At 38.9% G+C, this 21,691-nt stretch overlaps 1 protein-coding gene across 10 annotated transcripts in view; it reads right to left on the minus strand.

Annotated features, from left to right (window-relative positions):
• The window catches only part of AOPEP (aminopeptidase O (putative)), a 227,025-nt gene that overhangs the window by 113,202 nt on the left and 92,132 nt on the right, over window positions 1-21,691 (minus strand). For 9 of the 10 annotated variants that reach the window (XM_066181702.1, XM_066181704.1, XM_066181703.1 and 6 more), the window contains 2 exons: window positions 9,205-9,267; window positions 8,492-8,575 (listed from right to left, as the gene is read on the minus strand). In XM_066181702.1, coding sequence (XP_066037799.1) covers window positions 8,492-8,575; window positions 9,205-9,267 — 147 coding nt within the window. Of the gene's footprint in view, window positions 1-2,218; window positions 2,275-8,491; window positions 8,576-9,204; window positions 9,268-21,691 lie in introns of those variants that run through there. The other variant, XM_066181707.1, reaches the window with a different exon arrangement.

Genomic DNA, 21,691 nt, shown 5'->3' on the forward strand with positions numbered 1-21,691 from the left:
ACTATGAAGAGATTCAGAATGCATCTTCCTTTGACACATTCCCATCTATAAAACCAGCTGAAAGGTAAGTTGAAATCACTTTCCCTGGCTACCCAAACCTCCATGCAATCACTTGTCCTAAATATGAACATATGTGTTGCTTGTGTTCCACAACAGATAAAATTCAAATTTCTTTACTTCTTTCTGGGAGCATTTGAAAACCTAGCATGTTTACTCAGGGTAACATTTGCTGTCAAAAATTAGGTCATATTTATTAAGCCACAATGACGGTAAATTTGGGTAATAAACTAAGAATTCCATCCTGTATGAAGTGGCATACACTCAGAAGGGAACCTACTTCTGCTGTAACAAGCAGTCTCTCTTTAACAAGCAAAAGAAGAGAGAGGAAATTGCAGGACACAAAAGGAAACTGAGACTTGAACGAGTTGATTCTACAGTTATTTTTCCTCAAACATTATCTGCCCTCTCCCAAAGGTGTCCTCTAAGCTGAAAGATTTAGATATACAGATAAATAGATATATTTAAAAATACTGACAAATATCCCCCAGTAAAAAAACTCTCTGGGCAATTAGGAGAAATCAAATCTCCTCTTTGATGAGGAAGTGATAACTTGGAAAGTAAATCTTGAGGATGAATGACTAAGGCCTGGTTCAGCAAAGCATTTTAATATATTAATAGCCTCACCATGTTTGTCAGAAGTTCAGCCAAAAGACAGAGAAACAAAGTTAAACAAAAACAAGACAACTATACTTACTGCATAACTGGCACAACAGATGACATTTTTTCTTTGAAATAAACAGGAGCTTGGGCAAGGAAACATTTAATACTCTCTTGCCACATTTCATTTTCTTTTGAACTGTGGATAAGAGAACATGAGACCCTCAACAGTGTTCCATGCTAAGTCCTAAGACCCCTTTTATCTCAGGCATTTCTGTTATGAAGAAGGAAACCAACTGTAAGACAAATTCATTACATGGTGTCCAGCACTTTTAGAGCATGCAGACTGAAGAGTATGTAGAATATAGTTCATAAACTCAAAAAAAAAAATTTTTTAAGAATTAAAAAGTAATGAAATCCAATTTTAACAAGGAACTTGTGTCTCATGACCAAACCATCTCATAGACTCAAAGTGGCAACAAAAATGGTTCCTGTGGTTGGGACAGTCATATCATCTTCCTCCTTACACATCTGTTAGGATTACCAAAAATGATGGAGCTCACACATCTGCATTTCTTTTTTGTGGGCATTCTCCATAGCATCTCTTAAAGGAACATAGTTAATGTAGAGCTCTAACAACTTTAATTGAAAATGCCCAATGGATGCCCAAATCTAAGGCAGAAAAGGGAAAAAGATATCCAGAGTAATGTAATTACTTAAGCTTCCTTCTCAGCAGCAATTTTTCCAGACAAAAATAAAAGCTTTTCTTGAAAAATCATTATGAGCTCCAGCACAGGAGGACAAAAAAAAAATCTTGTTGCTGATTAAGCAAATTGTCACTGGCAATAATTTTCAATCAAAACTGGAAATTTAAGTATATATTTTTATATGTGTGTGTATATATACACACACTCACGGTAACGTTAAGAAGTATTCTAGTTTCAAGTGTTGGTATAGGTTTCACAAAACTTGCATGTGAAGCATCTATGAAGTGAGTCAGACAATTGTAATCAGTCACTTGGTTTGTGCCCATGTGAGAAGAAACACAAGAAAATATATGCAGCACAGACCAAATGAGTACAGAACAATTTGCACACCTTTAAGAATTTAATCCTGTCGATTTAGTTAAAGCAACAAAGAATGCATTTGCTTTCAACTGCAACCACTTTCCTCCTCTAAAAGAGCTTCTTAGGGGAGTCTAGGGGAAGGAGAGAATGACAGTATTTTAAGTTGTACCCATAACTATTTTTAGTACTGTCGCCATGAAAAAGCAGATTGAGAACTACCAAAACCTTTTTAACAGGCTTTGCAAAAGGCCTAGGCTTTACATTCTGTGCTCATACATTTCTTTAAAAAAATAACGTTTGCATTTACAGACTACTACACGTGTGCTTTTACTATATAGCATGTGAACATAATCCAAACTGAAAATACACATACAATGAGGACAATAGCTAAGACCAGTCATCAAAAAATAGTCATGCCTATTTCTGACAATGTTTAATAAATATAAGACAGAAATAAAACACATGTAAAACTGAAATAAAGCACACATTTGAGCCAGCAGACCAATAAGCCTCCTTAGGAGCCATCATAGTCAATCACATCAAGAAGAACCTGGGAGGGGGAACATGTAGATCAAGAAGATTATTCAGCTGGCATGCACAAGTATATATCAGCTAATATAAAATCCATAGGAAAAATCTGTAGGAAAAAACTTATGGAGTGTTTGAATGCAGTGCACCACTTTTTTCCAAATGTGGCATGCTGCTCCAGTTGCAAATGCCCTGAAAGGGATAGCCTTCTTTCTGCTCCCAGAACTCATTATATCACCACTCAGAATTCACTGTGTAAACACTGGCGGGGGCATACACTTGAGAAGTACTACAAACAATCAAATGCTTTTTGGTTTTTCTCTATTTTGGAAAGAATAAAACTGTTCTCACATTTTCCATTTCCTGTTTTATTAAAGACAAAACTTCTTTTTATTAAGCTATGAATCATCATGTTTCAACCACCAAAAATAGGGCTTTATAACTAGAAACAACAGTAGACTGAACAAGTTAGCAGCAGTAGTCAATCCCAGTAATGTAGTTCTAGATAGCATCATATGATAACACACACAAACATCACCTTCTTAAAATGCCTCCAGTGAGACTGACAGACAAAGAATGCTCCATCACAAATGTGTAACTAATTCTTCCTACAAATCAAAAGCAATAAACCCCTCTACTAAAACTGCTTTTTTCTGCCTTTCTGGACAAACCCTGTGTTTTACAACAAGTGGCCTTAAATCTACCATTGCACAGGATGGTTGCTTGCTTGGACAACTATAATTGACAGAGATGTAAACATCTGCAGACTTTAAACTATTTCAACACATAACCATGCTGGCCTGGGATATCCTGATTTAGAGATGGTCATCTCAGAGTCAGAAGGAAAGCAGAAACGTTAGCATATGCATGGTGATAAGCTGCTTCATTGCTCTAAAAATATGGCCTGAATGTGGCCTAATGAGAACATTCGCTTTTTGACAACTTAATATCCATCTGGGAGGCTCCATATGAAATGAAATACAATAACTCCTTGTTAAGAGAGATGGGTGCTATTAAAAAGAAAACAATGATCCTAATATACCACTACTGGAAATACAGCAGATCCTGCGGTCAGAAGTGACCTATTAAAAAGAAATTACTAAACCAAAAATTTCACTTTTTAACACACAGACACAGTATTTTCATGTTCTATTAAATGTTTTTTAAATTCTGAAGCCGCACTATCATAAAAAACAAGAGTTCTTTCAAACAGCACAGTTAAAAAGTTTCCAAACATTTCACAAATACAAATATTTTTTGGGGGATGGACAACTGAATACTAAAATTGCTTTGTTCCAATGGCCTGAAATAATATTCTTATGTACTCATAAAAAAGCTTTTAAATGACAGTGTCTATTTCCCTAACAGCTTAACAACATATAATGCCAATCAGATCTTACACATGAGCTGGGAAAAATCTTCCATTCAAATTTCTGAATGAGAAAGGAATTAACTGTTTTCTGTAATCAGTAAAGGCCAGTTTACAAGGCTTCTAAAAAGTTCTGTGAAATTAATAGAATTTGGTACAGCAAATAACACCACTGAAGCATCTCTGAATAACAATTTAGGACTTTTCACCATGTTTCTTTTAGCTGTTAAGCACTGCACAAACTCAACAAATTATTTCAGATTTGATCCTTGCTTTGATCCTTAGTTTGGTAGATTCAAATAAAATAAAAATACCCATTTCAACAAACAATAATACATGCCAGTTAAAGATTTAATGTAATTTTTATGCATTATATGTTAATAGTCATTATCTAAATTAGCAGAAGCATACCATCCTGAATAAATATTCTATTTAACTAAAAGCTTTTTAATACCATGTGGTATTTTATCAGTATTTTTTATGAGACTTCAAAATATTTTCTACTTGCAGTATAACAAGACAACACATTTTAGAGAATTAAAGGATTTGTTTCTTGTGTTCCACTTATGCTGATGAATTCATTATTAAAAGGCAAAGACAGCATTTAGCATCAGTCACATATATCACAATTGGATTGTGTTTTTTGTTTTTTATTAGAAACTTAAAAGCTTTATCAACTAAGTCATTTTTGCTCAGGTTATTAACAGAGCTTAAATACTGACAATTTTAAACCTCTGGAGTGACACAAAGGATCAATAGCAACAACCAACAGGAAAAAAATCAAAGTCACATTGAGAGGAAAACTAGTACACAAACCTTAAACAAAGAAAACAGTATTTCTGAGAACGCAGCAGAAATTATTCTGGAAAAGTTGAATCACTCCCCAGAGTTTCAGTATACAATCAAATTAAACTGAAACAGTCAAATGCAAATTTTGATCATGTGCAGGAAACAGCTTCCTTGTCTAGTGTGAATATATATAAGCATGCTTATTTCAATGTTTTTCCTAAATCCTATGCATCCTTGTTATCTCATCTGATGACACTTTACACCACTGGAATATTTTCAAATCAGCTTTTATGTTTCAACACTGAACATCATGTAAAAGTGAATTGGTCGTCTAATGAAAATATGTTTCTCCACAGTAGATACAGATCACACACCACAATTCCACTAGTCTGACTACAAGATAATTTTCTTCTACCTAACACAGATAGGATAATGGAATCTTTTTTTTCATGCAGACACAATCAACTATTAAAACAAACATCATCATCATTATGATAACACCACCACCTAACAGTTCTATTATACTCTTCATTATAAAACAACACTTATTTTAGTCAAGTAATTCTTATCAACTCTGCTACACCTTCTCTAAATTTCACACAAGAACAGCATTCTGTATTGATGCATATATTGACTGCGAAATGTGCTGACCAGATAAATGACGACATGAAGAGACAGTGTAATATTAAATGAGAAGCTAAAAAATGTACAAGAATAGAAAGGAGAACAAAAGTAGAAATGCAGATGGTGAATGTGTTCAAATTCGTGTATGTGTACACATATTGAAAGAAGAGTAGCTACAGAGCACTATAAGCAGAAAACATTGTGAGCAAAAAGTATCTATTTTTTTCAATTTTTCAACTTGTTTTTCCATTTCTTTCAAACAGATAGAGAGACTGAAAGTAGACAGAAAGGAGTGAACAGTACCAAAGGTGACCAAATGAGTCAAAAGGAGACAGGGACAGACAAGAGGTATGAAAAATAAGTACAAAAGAAAAAATTGGCATAAAAGGTGTTAAGAAAATATAAGGAGTTTCAGAGATACAACAGCAAAAAAGTTAGCAATTTAAAAAAGCTTAAACCATCCCCCCTTGCCCCCCAAAAGAATGACAACCCTCACCTATTCGGCTAGAAGTCTTTCTCACCCATCAATTCTGTTCCACTGCTGTAATCCACTATGTGGATCCACACTGGAAAGCAGCACCACACCTTTCTACACAAGCTTCCCAATGGTTCCTCTTGAGCACAGTTAGCACTACAGTCACACAGCTTTATCCAGCACAAGGTATCCTCAAATGTTTTTTGAATATGTATAAGGGTATATAAAGTCAGCTCCTACAAACTTAACTGTCTGGAAGGCAACTTTTTTTGAGAAGCAATTCCTCGGCAGTTGACAGCAACCTTTCCTTCACCATACTGTTTCACTTATTCAATACAGTTATCTTTCTGTCCCAGATTTTGTACTTGGATGCAGTTGCTTTGACTTGGCGGTGACTCAGTATAGTAAAGTCATCCATCTTGTATTAGAAATGGGACTTCCTATCACAAAGGAGAAAAATAATAGAGAAAAATTGGACAGCACAGGCACATAAGAGCTTAGAGGAAAATCCGACAGCACAGGCAGATGGAAATTTAGAAGCTACCGATTAAAAGTTAGTGCTTGTTTTGAAAGTTTAGAAGCTACATTCAAGAAGCTGGTGCTTGTTTTGAAAGGATAAGCAAGATCAAAGCAAAGGTCAGTTTTCTAGGTCTAGCAAAATACATTAGTAGCCTTATTTTAATCACAGTTGTAATATGAGCTGCTACCAACTGTCTGACTTTTATTATTGCTTGCCTTCTTACCTCCCTCTTCTCACTCAACATCTTTATTTCTATCTCTCTGATGTCTTCAAGGTAGCCTTACTTTTGCATTACATGCTTTTTCTTATTCTCTTATTTCTGAAGATACTTTAACTTCTGTATAATGCCATTTTAACTTCTTTATACTGCCGTTTCTTCTACAAGCTGACAACTAAAAATCAAGAATTCTCATCGAACAGAGGTTAACACCACCTACAGTGAGTAGGAATTGCACTGGTACGTCAAGGTTGGAAACCTAGTGCAACCAACTCTGAAACCAAATAATAAAGCTCTGCTAGCACCAGGGAGGTCCCTCACTCTTTTTTTCCTATATTCCCTTATGTGTAACTGTACTGAAAAAGTCACCATTGCAATGGCCAAACTTCTAGGCAACATAAAGAATTCCAATCTCAGACAATAGTCAGTGGTTTACTATCAAATACAAGATTATTGTTATGCCTCTTCCTTCCCATGTGGTTAAGTACCTTGCAAATGCAGTGCTGTGAATCTGCATTGGATCTCCATGAATTATTAATACTTACAAATATTAGAAGGCTATGATTGTGCTTGAATTAATTTTTAATTCATATGTCTACTCACAGACTTTGCTCTAGAATTACTTTTTGGAAAAACAATGAGTACATCTTATGTTTACACATCAGGTTTTGCATTTCTATCACTGCCAGGTCCATGCTGCACACAAACTCACAAACTTGGAGAGAAAACTTGGAGAACAACATCGTCAACAGAAAAGGAGTTTTATCAGTACAAAGGGATTTTACACTAATGAAGCCTTCTCCTATAAAGAGATCAGGATTGGCATAACAGCATAAGGCACTTTTAAACCTGTCCAGGCGTAACCGCGGACCTACTTTGCACCATTTAAAAATTGCTTCAAAATGCATGCAGTCTGGTCTGGTTTGTGCTAGGGTTATTAGTAATATCAATGCATTTTGCTCACAAATTTCCAAGGCAATCCAATTTTTATCTTACAAAATCTTCTTCATTTTAGCATAAAATGGCTGTAAATACAAATGATACACATTCATGCAAATGCACATTCATATACAGAAATGTAAACAGAAATGGTGAAACAGCCTATGCTCTCTCTATTTAGATCACACCATTCTAGAGCACAACAACACAGAACATCTTTCCTAAATTATGTATTCCTGTTACAAAATAAAGGTCATGAATTAAAAAGATGCTATTTGGCAGTTTTTAGCTAATCATGGAACTGGTAAATCACCTACCCACAACAATGCACTTTGTGGACATTTGTCATATACTTGCAATGCCCATACTAAAGGCAACATATTGCAGGAGCTGGCAGTCATGCTATCAGGAAGCATTTGGGTACAAAAACAGCAATGATTCATTATGCATTTTAGAAGCACTGTAGGTAACAGCAAACCAACACAATACTGTTTCAATCCTTTAGAAGTAACAAGAGCTTTAAAATACAATCATAAATTTGTTTTCAAAACCAAACAAGAAAAAAAATCACAGTTCTAATAATACATTTGAAAGTGCATATTTATTAACCTTTTTTTCCCTCAAGGGACAGAAAACAGCTATTTAGCATCAGCTAACTACTTACCTTTATACATCGCAATTTAAATGGTCAACGCAACCTTACAGAACAGGTCTTTCACAATAGATTAATCAAAATTCACTGGTTTAAAATCAGTTTAAATTTGGTTGTATTCAGGTTTTAAAATCCTCTGTAGTAATTTTTAAAATAATCACCACATTTTCATTAACTGAAATCTATACTACAAATAGACGATTTTCAAACTCATCCTCTGAATAAAGAGTCAACAACATAGTCCAAATATTTTGTTTCAACACCCACATCACATCTTTTATTGTCCCAATATCTACCATGAACTGTCTCTCACCTACCAGTATCTGAAAATAGTGCTTCAGGTCCTGTCAAAAGCTCTCAAGGGATGTATTTCTCTGAGGAAAACACCCTTCTCTTTCTTTCTGAGACTGTCCCAGTTAAGTACAAATACATGAAAATTCTGTCTCCTGAATACAGACATCTAAAAAGGTTTTTAATTTCTTGCCATTGTAACTACATAGTAACTCTGAAACTTTATTTGTTACACCCACTCACAGTCATCTTGTTGAAGACACTAAGTAATATCTCTACCAAGCTGAAGAAGGCATAACCAGAAAGCATTTTGGATCTTCTGCCTTTTGTCCCATTACACAAACTGACATCATGATTGCTTACCTGCTGGAAAACAAGTTCATCGTGCTTCATTTTCTTTTTGCTGCTTTTTCTGATCCTCCGGTTTGCCTGAATCCATTTTGAGACCTGGAGTTCAAAATCATGGTATTTTTTTAGGTAGAAGGTGCAATCTGATTGTAGTTACTCAGCATTAGTAAAAAAATATAAAGATACTCAAGGAAACTTTCAGTGCTTCACCAGAAAGGAAAAAGCACTTTTCCTCTCTAAAGTGATGTGGTTTGAGGTAATCTGGTTATTACTTGTAGATGATCAAAGTGTGACGTGATGTTCTTCATCTTAAGAGCTTTTGGTTTAAGGGGTTTTGCACAAAGAACATTTTGATGTCAGACCAGATTGCCAAATGATAAGTTATCATAGCAGTATGAAAAACTCAAGGGGAAAACCTCTGCGATTTCTCCTTTACACCTTCTATTTTAAGTAAGAGATTTATTTCCAGCCACCCACTCGAACATCGTTCCAGGCTACCAACGCCAAATCTGGATGGCGTGGTTGTTATTATTTAATAAGGTAGTAACATTTGGTGGGGTTTCTTTATCCCCATACTAATATTTTTATTCTTAATACGAAAGCAATTCTTTCTTAAAGCAAAAGCGTGGCACGGTGGGGATGGTGTGTCAGGCAGAAGACTCCAGGAGCAGATCTGCAAGGCGAAGAAGCGGGTGCAACGTAACAGCTGTGAAAGGTTTCCCCCTCACCTCGTCGTTCACTTGCTGGACGAGCTGACACTCCTTCCATGTCTCTCCCTCCTCCAGCAGGGGCTACACGGGGGAGAAAGCGCACAGTGAGGCGGCACTGCCCGCGAAGAATCCGCGATGCGCTCCGCTACGCGGGGCCCCGAGGCGGCAGGCGCGGGGGAAGCGAGCTCCGACCGTGGCCAGCCCCCGGAGCCGCGCCCGCTCCTTTTCGCCTCGTCCCTCTCCGTCCCACGCCATGCCGCCCTTCCCGGGTTCGCCAGCGGCACACCGCAGCCCTCGGTAAAAAATGAAATACCTCCGCAGGGTCCCCCGCCCCCGCGCCCGGGCCCCCGGAGCCTAGAGGAGAGGAGGAGCCTGCCTTAAAGACGTCAGGGCCCGCCGGCTCCGGGGCGGCCCGGCCAGGGCACCGCGCCTGCGACACCACCAGCGAGGCGGCCGTGGGTCCGGCTCGGCTCGGCTCGGCTCGGCTCGGCCCCGCTCTCCCGCCCCGCAGGTGCAGAGCCCGGCCCGGCCACTGGCAGTGCTGCCGCCAAGCCGCGCTCCCTTCGATAGCGTCGCCGACGGGAGGGCTATTGATACCCTCCACATCCATGCCCCTCACGGTTTGCAGCCTAATTATTAGAGATACGCTCTCTCTTCGGGACCTTTAGTATGGAAGGTTTCCTATGAACCTTCCTATAAACATGCTCTGTCACAGGTCTTTACGGACAGAGGAATGGCCTGGTGGGGATAGTTCAAGAAAGCATGATCACCACTAACTGCTTCAACATTTGCCTTGGTACTTGCACTCACCTCCAGAATCCAACTACTAAATTACCTTGGAGAGTCTGAAATGCATCTTAAAAGCAAGATCCAAAGCAGCTTTGTAGGTATACTGCACCACAGCAAGCCCTTTATCGAGGCCTCGGCTAAAGGCTTTATTTATTCAACAAGATGCTGGAAGCAGGTGATTAAATTTAGGCATGGGACTTCATCAGGTATTCTTGCATCCTTAGGAGAAGATATTCAAACTCCAGCATGTTGGGAGATTCTAAAATTATGTCAACCATGCAAAATCCAAGTACTATTAATTCTTAAGTTAGGATTTTATCGAGTGCTTTTGTGTTTATATTTAAAAAACAAGAGGCACTAAAGCATAGAGTGCATCATACTTGTTACAGTTAAAATAGTGTTACTAAAGTATTGTCAGTATTTTAAAAACTACTCATGCTCTTTAGAAAATTATTTATACTCCTACACTAAATATTGCTATACTCCCTGAAAGCTTCAAAAGGAAATCTGTGCTCTAGCAAAAGAATAGCGCATGTCAAAGAATGTGCATAGGCAAACCCTCAATATATGGAATTAGATGTACTTTGTAAACAGATTTAAGTAAATAAAGGTAGATCCAATGAGTGTGTATTAAATCTTGAGAGTATCCCTTTATCACTTGAAAAAAAAAAAATCTCTCCTAGCCTTTTTGTTTTACTGCCACAATATCCTTCTTTCAAGATCAAAAGCTTTAGATGAAAGCCAAGATCAAACTCAATGCTTTAAATGGAAACAACTTCACGATGAAACTTTAAACAAAGAAGAACTTTTTAACAGACATATCACAATAGAAAATCTTACTGTAGTTTTTTATTTCACTCTTATAACAGATCTACTTGAAACTGGTATAAACAACATATTTTTATTTTGTAAAGCCACAATAGATTTTTCTACCAAATGGTAATTCTGAAAGTGCCTACAAGTTGACTTTTGAATGGAGTGTATTTAAATGAAGAAAGATGAACAGAACATAGTTCAAAGGGAATGAACAAAAAATCATGTTAATGGCAAACACAAATTAATGCAACTACTTAAACAGTATTTCCTTGGATCAGTTAACAGATTAGAGTGTACATTCCCACGGAAGTAGTTATGGGAAACACTGGACCATAGAAACAATGAAACATATTTATACTTTAAGTCCTTTTAAGAATTGCACTTCCTTTCCTGTCAAATGTTTAGGGAAAACTAGGGGGAAAAAAGGTTATGAGAGACATTGATTTTCAGACCTACAGATCCTGAGGCTGGTTTGGGATGAAAATCCACAAACACACAAACATACTGTGTGTTCAAACTCAGAGGAGGCTCCTGTTTTCTTGTGAGTAGCTGCACAGCAGTGAAGTAAATTCAAGAAGAATTGTTACTGACTTTTTATGGTAATGTATCTTGTGGACCCAACATCTGGGGTTCCCTGGTGCTGACTGCTGTGCACAACCTAACTTGAACATTCACCTACTCTTAAGATCATAGCACTGCAGTATAAGGTAAAAGCCAACTTGCTGATACAGATAGCCTGCAGAAGACAAAAAGCAGCAAGATAGGCCCACCTTATTTCTGTCACTGCAGAAATAGGGTGGGCCTAACAAGTGGAGGTCACAGCACACTGGCAGTGTCTCTTATCAGTCAACTCTTATCTCTGTGTATTGATGTGTCAATAAGATTTAGTCTGTAATCAGAGCAGGAACTTCTGCTGGGAGTGGGAGAGAGCAGGGAAGAGAGATAGCACGAAGATGAAAAGAAAAAGGGAGTCATGAACGAGGAGGGAACAAGGTAAAAAAAAAGAGGGCAGGAAAGATGTTTTAAGAACATTCTGTCTCCTACTGTATTGCTCCATACTTGAAAAGCTTACTTACACCAGATAAAAGGCTGATGTTACACCAAATTTAAAATGGGAATGACTGCATTACCCTCCATCAACAGTCCTATTTGCTGTCCACATGACACTGGCTGTCATACTTGAATCCCTTCACAACAGAAATTTAAAGATTAGTCTGTCCTGCATGTCCTTCTTTACTTGGGAAGACTATCTTTCAGAGACTGCTAACGGATCTGTTCTACACAATAGTTATGATGGGGAACAAGCAACATATTAGGATCCCTCATTCTTTCAGCAGCAGGATGAAATAGAACTAAATTTTGAAAAACTGGGGGGGAGGTAGCACTTTCTACGACTTGGGTGAATACAGAAAAATATCCTGAACTTAGGCAATGATTTACACCAGTTGTTACTCAAGTCAGACCAGATCCCAAGCATACAATGAACATGGAGAATCACACACAGGCTAGAAAACAAGAGAATATTTTTGCAGCAAACATCCCTTTCCTTTTACATTGAAACAGGAACTGTTTTTAAATTGTTATGGCTGTGATGGCTACTAAAGGTATTTCTTAACTCAGTGAAAAACTATAATCATGATCTTTTCCTTTGCATAGGTTGCCTATAACTTCAGCTTCTCTGTGCTACTCTTACGCTAAAACACCCAGTATTGATAAACTAAGAAGATAGTTTTACCTAAGGTGAACACTGAATCAATACCATTTTGTTGGCTTTCCAACAGTCCTCAGATAGTGGAAGGCAAAAAGAAAAAATGGAAAATGCAGGAAAAAAAAATCTTTACTGTAAATGAACTTCAGAAGAGCTCCTGCAAAGTAGAGGAAATTGTCAACTAATGTAGTCAAGTTATTTTCCAACCTCTCATTTCTGGAATCTCAATTACTGAATTTTACATCACACATACACCTCGACATTTATATATTCAGAGCTGCATGGATACCAGCAACTACACAGAGAAGTCATTTTCTCCTGCAAGATATAGCTAAGTTCACCAGTATACAAATTGCAGTTTTGTATCTTTCTACACATTCCCATTGAATAGAAAACAAAATACAATTCCCCCCACCAGTTTCATTCTACCACACTAGAATGACACAGACTACTTTCTCAGGCTAATGCCATCATCACTGTGACTTCCAAATAGGATAATTTAAAGGGGAATAAAAAGGGGGGGGAAAGTACAGTAGTTTAAATTAGAAAATTAGCTTACTTCAAACTAAGAATACAATGTGCCCTTAGAATAATCTGTGTGACCTGAAAATAGTTTCAGCAGGAAAAGTGTGGCTTCTATTCTTTTGTAAAAAGGTTCAGAAAATGAAAATACAGCAAAGTATCTTATCTGGTAGTTCACTGGATGATTAAGTATGGCTTGAAGCATTTGACTAGGAAACAAATGCATGGATTTTAAAACACTATTGCTACCAGGACTTTGCAGAGAGACTAAGGAGGCAGTGGGCTACATCTGAAAATGACAAGATGGCTGGTGCATCCACATTGCAAGAAACAGTATATCAACACCACATAAAAATTACTGAAAAAGAAATCCAGCCTAGAATGTGCTCCTGTTAGAACAGCAAGTTCTCCAGCTGAATTTGTGCAATCTTCATGCATACAGCTTTATCCACTGAAATGAAAAATCAAGTCTTTCTGACATTATCCACTTTTTAGGAAAGATGCTAATTTATATTGAGATCATAAATCTAAATGTTGTAATTCCTCTGAGAGTTGCTATGCTGGTATAAACACACTCTTTTCAGATCAGCATGCTGTGCCTGGTATTTTTTCAATGTAACATCCCTCCAGAGAAATTCTGTTCAAGTCAAACTTGCTCCTCCTGAAACTATCTCTACCTCCAAGAGACAAAAACCTGTTGAAACAATAACTTTGAGGATGTACTTTTAGTACACTGCAACAAGACTTTCATATATTGTGGCAGGAATATTTTTTCAAAGTGGTTATGCAAATATTTCCTTCATATCCACGCTGTCAACTCTGCTTTGTGAAGAAGGTTCCTAGGTAGAAGATAAGTCACTGTAACCACTTATTTAGTCACATGATCAGATTCATCATCTGACAAAGAAAATATCTCTGACCACATGACCACGGGATCTCTAAATAATCAGCTTATTACTTATTACTAAAATAATCTTACATAACATGTAAGATAAATAATTTATGTATCATATTAGATTATATTATCTAGAATATGATAATATTTTTAAGGTGTGCTAAGATGCTCTTTTTTCCAAATTTCCCCTCCTGATTTCACTACACTCACTACTATGCAGGTGTCTCAAGCACGTTAGAGGGGAAATGTCCCATGCCTCACTAGTATGCGAACAGAGTCTCTGCTATTGGCAGCAAGCACCTCCCAGCTTGAGAGAGAGAGAGTACACACCATGAGGTAACCTGTGGTTTTACCCGAATCACCTCAGAGAGGACATGAGGAAGTGGGATGGAAAACCCACCTCTGCACCTCCACAGCACGGGTATGTGCGCTGAAAGGAAGAACAGATACCACAGGAAATTCTTCAAGGATAAATGCCACTCCAATTAACAATGGGCAGGTCCTCCATCAGACAGAATAGAAGGGCTGATGTAACTTCTGGTCCCCTTGAAGGGACCTCGCTTTATATTTCCAAGAAGTGAGCAATGAGTGCCATGACCAGAACTAGAGGGGCCCTGGCTCCAGCCAGGTAGAGGAAAGGGACAATCAGATCTATTAGACTGTGTGGATCCCATGCCCTGGCACATCAGACATGCAAGGGTATGGCAGCAGAGCACAATGTACCCTGATGCCATCAAGATTACGTAGGGGGGTAGGGGTAGAATCCATCTCTGTTTCTGGGGGGATAAGGGAATCCCAACAACTGACTGTACTGAAAGCTGGAGTGAGCCTGGCTGGGAATGAATGTCAAAACCATCTCACTGTGACTGGCCCAGAAGCTGCATGGACCTGGCATAGATTACCTCAGGAGAGGGTATTTCAAGGACCTAAAAGGTCATTGTTAGGCTTTTGGGGTTAGCTGCTGTGGTGACAGAGGAAATTAGACAGCTGAATACCTTGCCTGGTCTCTCAGAGGACCCTTCTGCTGTGGGGCTGCTGAGGGTTGAAGAACAGGTACTGATCACTACCACATCACTGCACTGTCAGAAAAACTGCACCAGCTGGAACTCTGTGGTCTCCACCCATGAGATGATTTGTGAGCTGGAGACCCAGGGAGTGGTCAGCAAGCCTCACTCACCCTTTAACAGCCCTGTATGGCCAGTGTGTAAGTCCAGAGAATGAAAACTGAGAGTGGACTGTCATGGCCTGAATGAAGCCACGCCACCTCTCAGCACTGCTGTGCTGGATGTGCTGGAACTTCAGTATGGACTGGAGTCCAAGGCAGCAAAGTGGTGCCACCACTGACACTGCGACTGTGCGTTTCTCCATTCCTTTAGCAGCAGAGGTTTAGTCATGGTACAGTTTGCCTTCAGCTGGAGGGGTGTGCACTTGGAATTGACTGTCCCAGGCACAGAAAAACAGCCCCACTGTTTGCCATGGATTGATCCAGACTGCACTGGGAAAGGGTGAGGCTCCAGAACACTTGCAGTACAGTGATGGCTTCACAGTATGGGGCAACACAGCAGAGAAAGTTTTTGAGAAAGGGGAGATGATAACCAAAGTCCTTCTGAAGGCTAGTTTTGCCATAAAGCAAAGTAAGGTCAAGGGATGTGCCCAGAAAATTCAGTATTTAGGAGTAAAATGGCAAGATGGACATCATTAGAGTCGAACAGACATGGTTAGTAAAGTAGCAGCTATGTCTCTGTCCTGGGTAACCCAAAATGTTACTGTATTCCATACCTCTCTGTGCCCAAATATCATTACTGTCTCCATAAGATCCTGTGGCTGGCAAACAGAATGGCAGGACTGGGGCTGGGGTTGTCCAGGGACCTTTACTAGCCAAGGTACTGAAGCAGTCTCTCTCTCTTGCGTCTATCTGGCTGCTTGGCTTTTTCTTGCCTGTACTTGCAACAGTAGCAACTCAAGAGGCTGCATTTCACAATCAAAAACTATTTCAGAATGAATTTTGCAACACCTGGCTGCGGGCCCAGAGGAGCAGAGCAGACCCACTCGGCGCAGCCACCCCAGCCCACCAGCAGTGCCTGGCTGAGGCGGAAAGGCGCGAGTGTGAGGCACCCCAGGCAGCTGCACTGCCGTCTGCTGCCAACAGGAAGGCCAAGGCCCCCCAAGAGTCCTACACCCTAGCCGAGTCCCAGCTGCCAGAGTTTGCCAGCTGCATTTGCCAACGGAGTGGCTGCCTGCCCCCCAGAGTGGGGAAGGCGGCCACCATCTGCCCTCTGTTTCCCTACAGTGGTCGCCCATGACTGGTGTTGTTTTGGGGGAGGGGATATGCCTCCAATTTGAGTTTCTCTTTGTTGCTGGGGAGACAATGAGATTTCACCAACTTTGTAACTATGAAACTAGTGACTATTACTGTTATTTTTTTTTCCTGTTGCTATTTCAGTTTTTTAGTAAACTATTATTTTTTTCACTTGTAACAACTACTCATATTTATATATTTCTCCTTATTGGTGAAAAGGAATTGATTAACTCATTTTAGAGTGTCCCCCTTAAACTGTCTTAAACCAGTCACTGCCCAGCCAAATTGTCAGTGATGGCTGTCAGTCGTCACTGACCAGCAAAAAGGAAACTCAGGCATACCTAGGCACTGAGGGTTTTTGGAAGACGCGTATGCCTGACTGCAGTCAGATTGTTAAGCCTCTCTATCCTGTGACACAGAAGAAAAATTATTTCTAGTGGATTCTGAACAACAAGTCACCCAGGGATCTTGGAATTAATCATTAACTGTCCTGAAGACAAAAATTTCAGACTATCATCACTGGAGGAGGAAAAGGTGACATTTGCTGAGGAGCTCCCACCATATATCCAGCTACCTGAAAATGAAAAGCAATACACTTTCTTCACTGACAGTTCCTGCCATATTGTAGGGATACATCCAAAATGGAAAGCAGCTGTATGGAGCCCTATGCAGTGAGTCACAGAAGCAATTGAGGGACAAGGTGGATCAAGTCATGTTGCAGAGCTGAAAGCTGCCCAACTGGCTTTAGATATCGCTGAATGAAAGAAGTGGCCAGCACTTTATCTCTACAGTGACTCATGGATGATGTCAAATGCTCTGTGGAGGTGTCTGGAATGATTGAAAAAGACCAAGAGGGACTCCAGAGACAAACCCACCTGAGCTGCTGAACTGTGGCAAGATGTCATTGCCTGGATAGAGAAGTTGGCTGTAAAAGTACGTGGTGAGATGCACATATGCCCAAAAGCTGGGCTGCTGAAGAATACTGCCACCAGGGACGGCTGGATTGAGCTGCCAAGATTAAAATTTCTCAGGGGGATCTGGACTGGCAACATAAGGGTGAATTATTTTTGATCTGGTGGGCCCATGACACCTCTGGTCATCAGGGAGGACATGCATCACCCAGATGGGCTTGTGATCTAGGGATGGGCTTAGCCATGGACTCTATATCCCAGGTTATCCATAACTGTGAAGCATGTGCTGGGATCAAGCAGGCCAAGTAAAGCCTCTGTGGTATGGTAGACAATGGTCAAAGCAGAAATAAGAGAAGGCCTGGAAGACTGGTTACCTCACACTCCTGCAGGCCTGCCAGGGCAAGTGCTATGTGCTCTTGTAAACAACCACTGGATGGCTGGAGAAGTATCCTGTGCCTTGCACCACTGTCTGGAACACCATCCTGGGCCTTGGACAGCAAGTCCTGTGGTGACCTGCCACCCCTGAGAGAACAGAGACAGACAACAGGACTCATTTCCAAAAGAACCCTCTGGACAACCAGGCCAGGGAACAGAGTATTAAGTGGCTATGTCATATTCCCTATCACTCACCAGCCTCTGGGAAGATTGAATAGTACAATGGTCTGTAAAAACCACACTGAAAGTAACAGGTGGTGGGACCTTCTAACACTGGGCTCTACATATAGCTAAGGCTGCCTGGGTTGGTTGACACCCCAGGCTCTACCAGTAGATCTGTCCCTGCCCAATCAAAACCCCCATGTACTATAGAACAGGATAAAGTCCCCATAATGCATACAAGAAAAGTTGTAGGGAATACAGTTTGGATTACTCCTGCCTCAAGCAAAGGTACATTCATCCTCGGGATTATTTTTGTTCCTGGACCCAAGCACACTTGGTAGGTAAAGCAGAGGGACCAAGAAATGTGATGTATACCTCAAGAGGATTTGATTTTGGGATAAGAAGAGTCTGTACTGTTGAACTGTATAATATTAGTTGCTGAATGACACTGCCAGTGTATGCCAGAACTACCATGGACAATGCTTCAGCAGTCATGAGCTCCTGCTGCAGACTGCAACCCCAACAGTACACCAGCTCTCCTGCCCTGGAAGACATCTAGGATGGATAGAATTCACAATTACAGACTAAATGAACTCAAAAAACAACTTGGAGGAAGGGGTCTTGATTATGGAAATGATACCTGCACTTGTGTATATGTATATAGTTGGAAGGTATGGGATCTGAGCGTGATATAAATGGTAAAGAATAATGGGTGGATAATGTCCTAGTTCCAGCCAAAAAAGAGTTAATTTTTTGCAGTAGCTGGGAGAGTGTGTGACTAAGAACAGGATGTTACTTGATAGAACCTCACTTGTTTGTTGAATTTCTCGTGGAAGAAATAAAATACACCTTCCAGAGGTATTGAAATTTGTGTTTTACTGATCCATTGAAACAATCAAAAATACTTCTGACAGCTTTACTAGTGAAACATATTCAAAACAAAAGTTGTCTAGCCCTCTGGCAATTATTACTCCTAACCCATATGTTAAGGACAATTAACCATAAACTGAACCATGATATATATACTAGCTCTGTCAGCCAACAGACTTTTTAAAACTAGCTTTCTCCAGACAGTCTCATTTCAGCATTTAAATTCCTCTTTGACCTTAGAAGAGGGTAGACAGAATAGATAAAGTATTCCTTCTTTATGGAGATGGAATAAGTTTTAGAAAAATCACAAATTTTCCATGATTAAAGAGAAGGTGAACAACATCTGTGTCTTCAGTTTGACTCTAAGGCATCACTAAGTGAAAAGGAGATAAGGAAGGTACTATAAACTGGAAATATCTCAACATTGCTCCTACTAACTTGTGTGGAAGACAATGAACTGATGGAGATGGAATGAAGACTGCTACACAAACTTAGTTACCATCTCCTCTCAAGAAGTATTCAGTAACTCAGCATTTCTGCAGAGTGTCTGAAAAAAAGCGTAGGGCTCAAAAGCAAAAACTTTTAATTTTAAGTCTAGCCAGCAGGAAATACAGCAGCAGCATCTGAACCCTCAGGATCACTCTGTGTTTCTGACTGAATCACTACACATGAATCCACAGGTCACAGTTTTTTAGGTCAGTACACAGAGGGCTGCATGGATTCAGATACAGCATACGTGTTGCAATACATCTTCCCCACGTATTCACTCCTTACAGTCACAAACAAGTTTTTTTAAAAGCCTAGGGAAAATTTCCAGGTAGTAAAATGTGCACTTTTAAAAACCATATACCACTCTGGGGGATATATAGCAACTTGTTCTTGTCACATAAGATTTTTACCTCAGTTTCTGGCCCAATTCTTTATCTTCCTGAACTAAAAAGATCTCAAATATTGTTTCCTAGAGTAGTATTTGACTTCTTGTTATTTCATAACCTGGTTCCAATTCACTAAAATTACTTAAAAGGAATCTGAAACTGGAGAGGTTTCAGGTATCTCAAAGGCTATTCTTTCCTAATTATACACTAATACTGAAAAATTTCCTGGCAATGTAGCATGAAAAATATTTTAAATCTCTATGGTATGTTTCCAACTAGTTTAGAAAATAATGAGCAGGCTAAAAATTAATTGGTCCTAACTTCTGTGCTTTTCTTCAGATGTTTTTACAAGCACCTATGTTTATTGCTATGCAAGCCCGGCCTTGTCCTTATTAGGCAAGTCTAAGTTCAACATTTCTGTGTAAAAGAGGACCTGTCCTCCCTCTGTTTACTATGTTTCCACCTCCTGACTGTATGTAGGTGGGAGAGTGGGAGCTTGGGAACGTAAACTTGATCCAGCACTGACCAGCCAGGCAGCAAACTGTTATTGTTCTTTAAATACCAAACATAACTCCTTTCTAGAATGGATAAGCTCAGTCATTTTGCAAGTAACACAGCTTTTGTGTTCAGCAGCGCAGTAAACAGAGAAAGGGAATGAAAATGACTGCTCGAGATTTATTAAACTTAAGAGAGATTCTAATGAGCAAACACATGGAATCCAGCTCACAATTATTTCAGAAATGGAATATTTGTTTCAAATGCACTTCAACTTCTTGAATTTGTGCAGATTTACTATACTATTACAAGTACTTTACCTCTGAGCTGCATGACCCTGAAAGGTAGTCTGAAGAAAAACAGAAGGACACTTGTGAAAATCTGGCTTTTAACTGGAGAGGCAAGCCAGTGTTTCAGTAGGTCATTAAACTAAAAACAGTAAAGCATCCTTCTCATCCTTTATGTAGACTCATGGTTCCAGCTGAGAATCTCAAAGCAATTTTTCTTAATTATTCAATTAATGGAGACTCCTAAAACTCTGTTTCAACCTTCACTGTTAGAAATTACAATAACAGAGGCACTAAAATATTATGGTCAATGCTTTCAAGTCTAAATTTTAAAAATTATTATCTACATTCAGCCTAGACACCAAGTGAGCCTCTCACCTGAGGTGGCATATTACCCAGTTTTAGAATATGATCACAAAACACTGTGTAACAATGCTACTCATCTTGAATGTCATTGTTTTTCTCTGTATCAGCAATCATATACAATGCAGAAGAAACCTACATCAAACCTTCTAAAATTATAACAAAACTAAACCATGCCTGAACTTGAAGAGCTCTGTAATAAATTTGGGTCTTTATTGACCTTTAATGATGTATTTTTTAATAAAAGCAATTTTCTTTAACTTTTTGAGGTGTTCTAGAAACAAAAATACACCACTGTTTTGTCTCATTTAGCATATCTTTGGGGCAATTTATAGGAACGGCTAAGTAAATTACAAGGCCTATATATATATATATGTATTAAACCTTCTTTAAATCAACAGAGAATCAATTTAAATGATAACTGACCTTACAACTTTTTTGATAGCTTGTTACAAACAAAATACCAAATTCTCTCTATACTATGATCTATCTAGAAGAACTTTCAGGTGGTTAGTCTTTATCTGAAGCATTTTTCAAAGAGTCAAGAACATAAAGACAAAATCTCTCTTGATTTGTTTATCTTCATGATTCATCTGACTATTATGCATGCTCTAGTACCATACACATTGTTTCCTTACATTTTATATTTTCCTAAATCACTTCTTCTAAGAAAACGGGATGCAATGCTGTAAGTACAACTGATAATTTCAGAAAAACCTCAGCACTGGTGATTCATATTCAAAAACTTTCTTATTGTGCTTGTTATCATTACAGAAGACATTAAATAATTTATATTGTTGACCTATACTCAATTAAATTTTTAAGAAATTTGGAAAGATAATTTCATCTTCCAATCTGCAACCTTGGTTACATAAAAAAAGAAAAAAAAAATTAATTTTCTTGAGGGGAAGCGCCTATTCTTCAAACTGCCGTTTCCCTGTACAAGAGTAAGTACATATTTTAAGGTAGCTGCTATGCATTCTTCAGATTATTTCTCAAATAGAATTCACCAGTTGAATCAGTTAGATTTTCTGCACTCATAGTAAAATACACACAAAAATCTCTACCTTCAGATAAA

This window comes from Chamaea fasciata, unplaced genomic scaffold, assembly GCF_029207755.1.
Source record: "Chamaea fasciata isolate MVZ Bird 193981 ecotype frontalis unplaced genomic scaffold, bChaFas1.0.hap1 SCAF_4, whole genome shotgun sequence".
Classification (NCBI taxonomy): domain Eukaryota; kingdom Metazoa; phylum Chordata; class Aves; order Passeriformes; family Sylviidae; genus Chamaea; species Chamaea fasciata.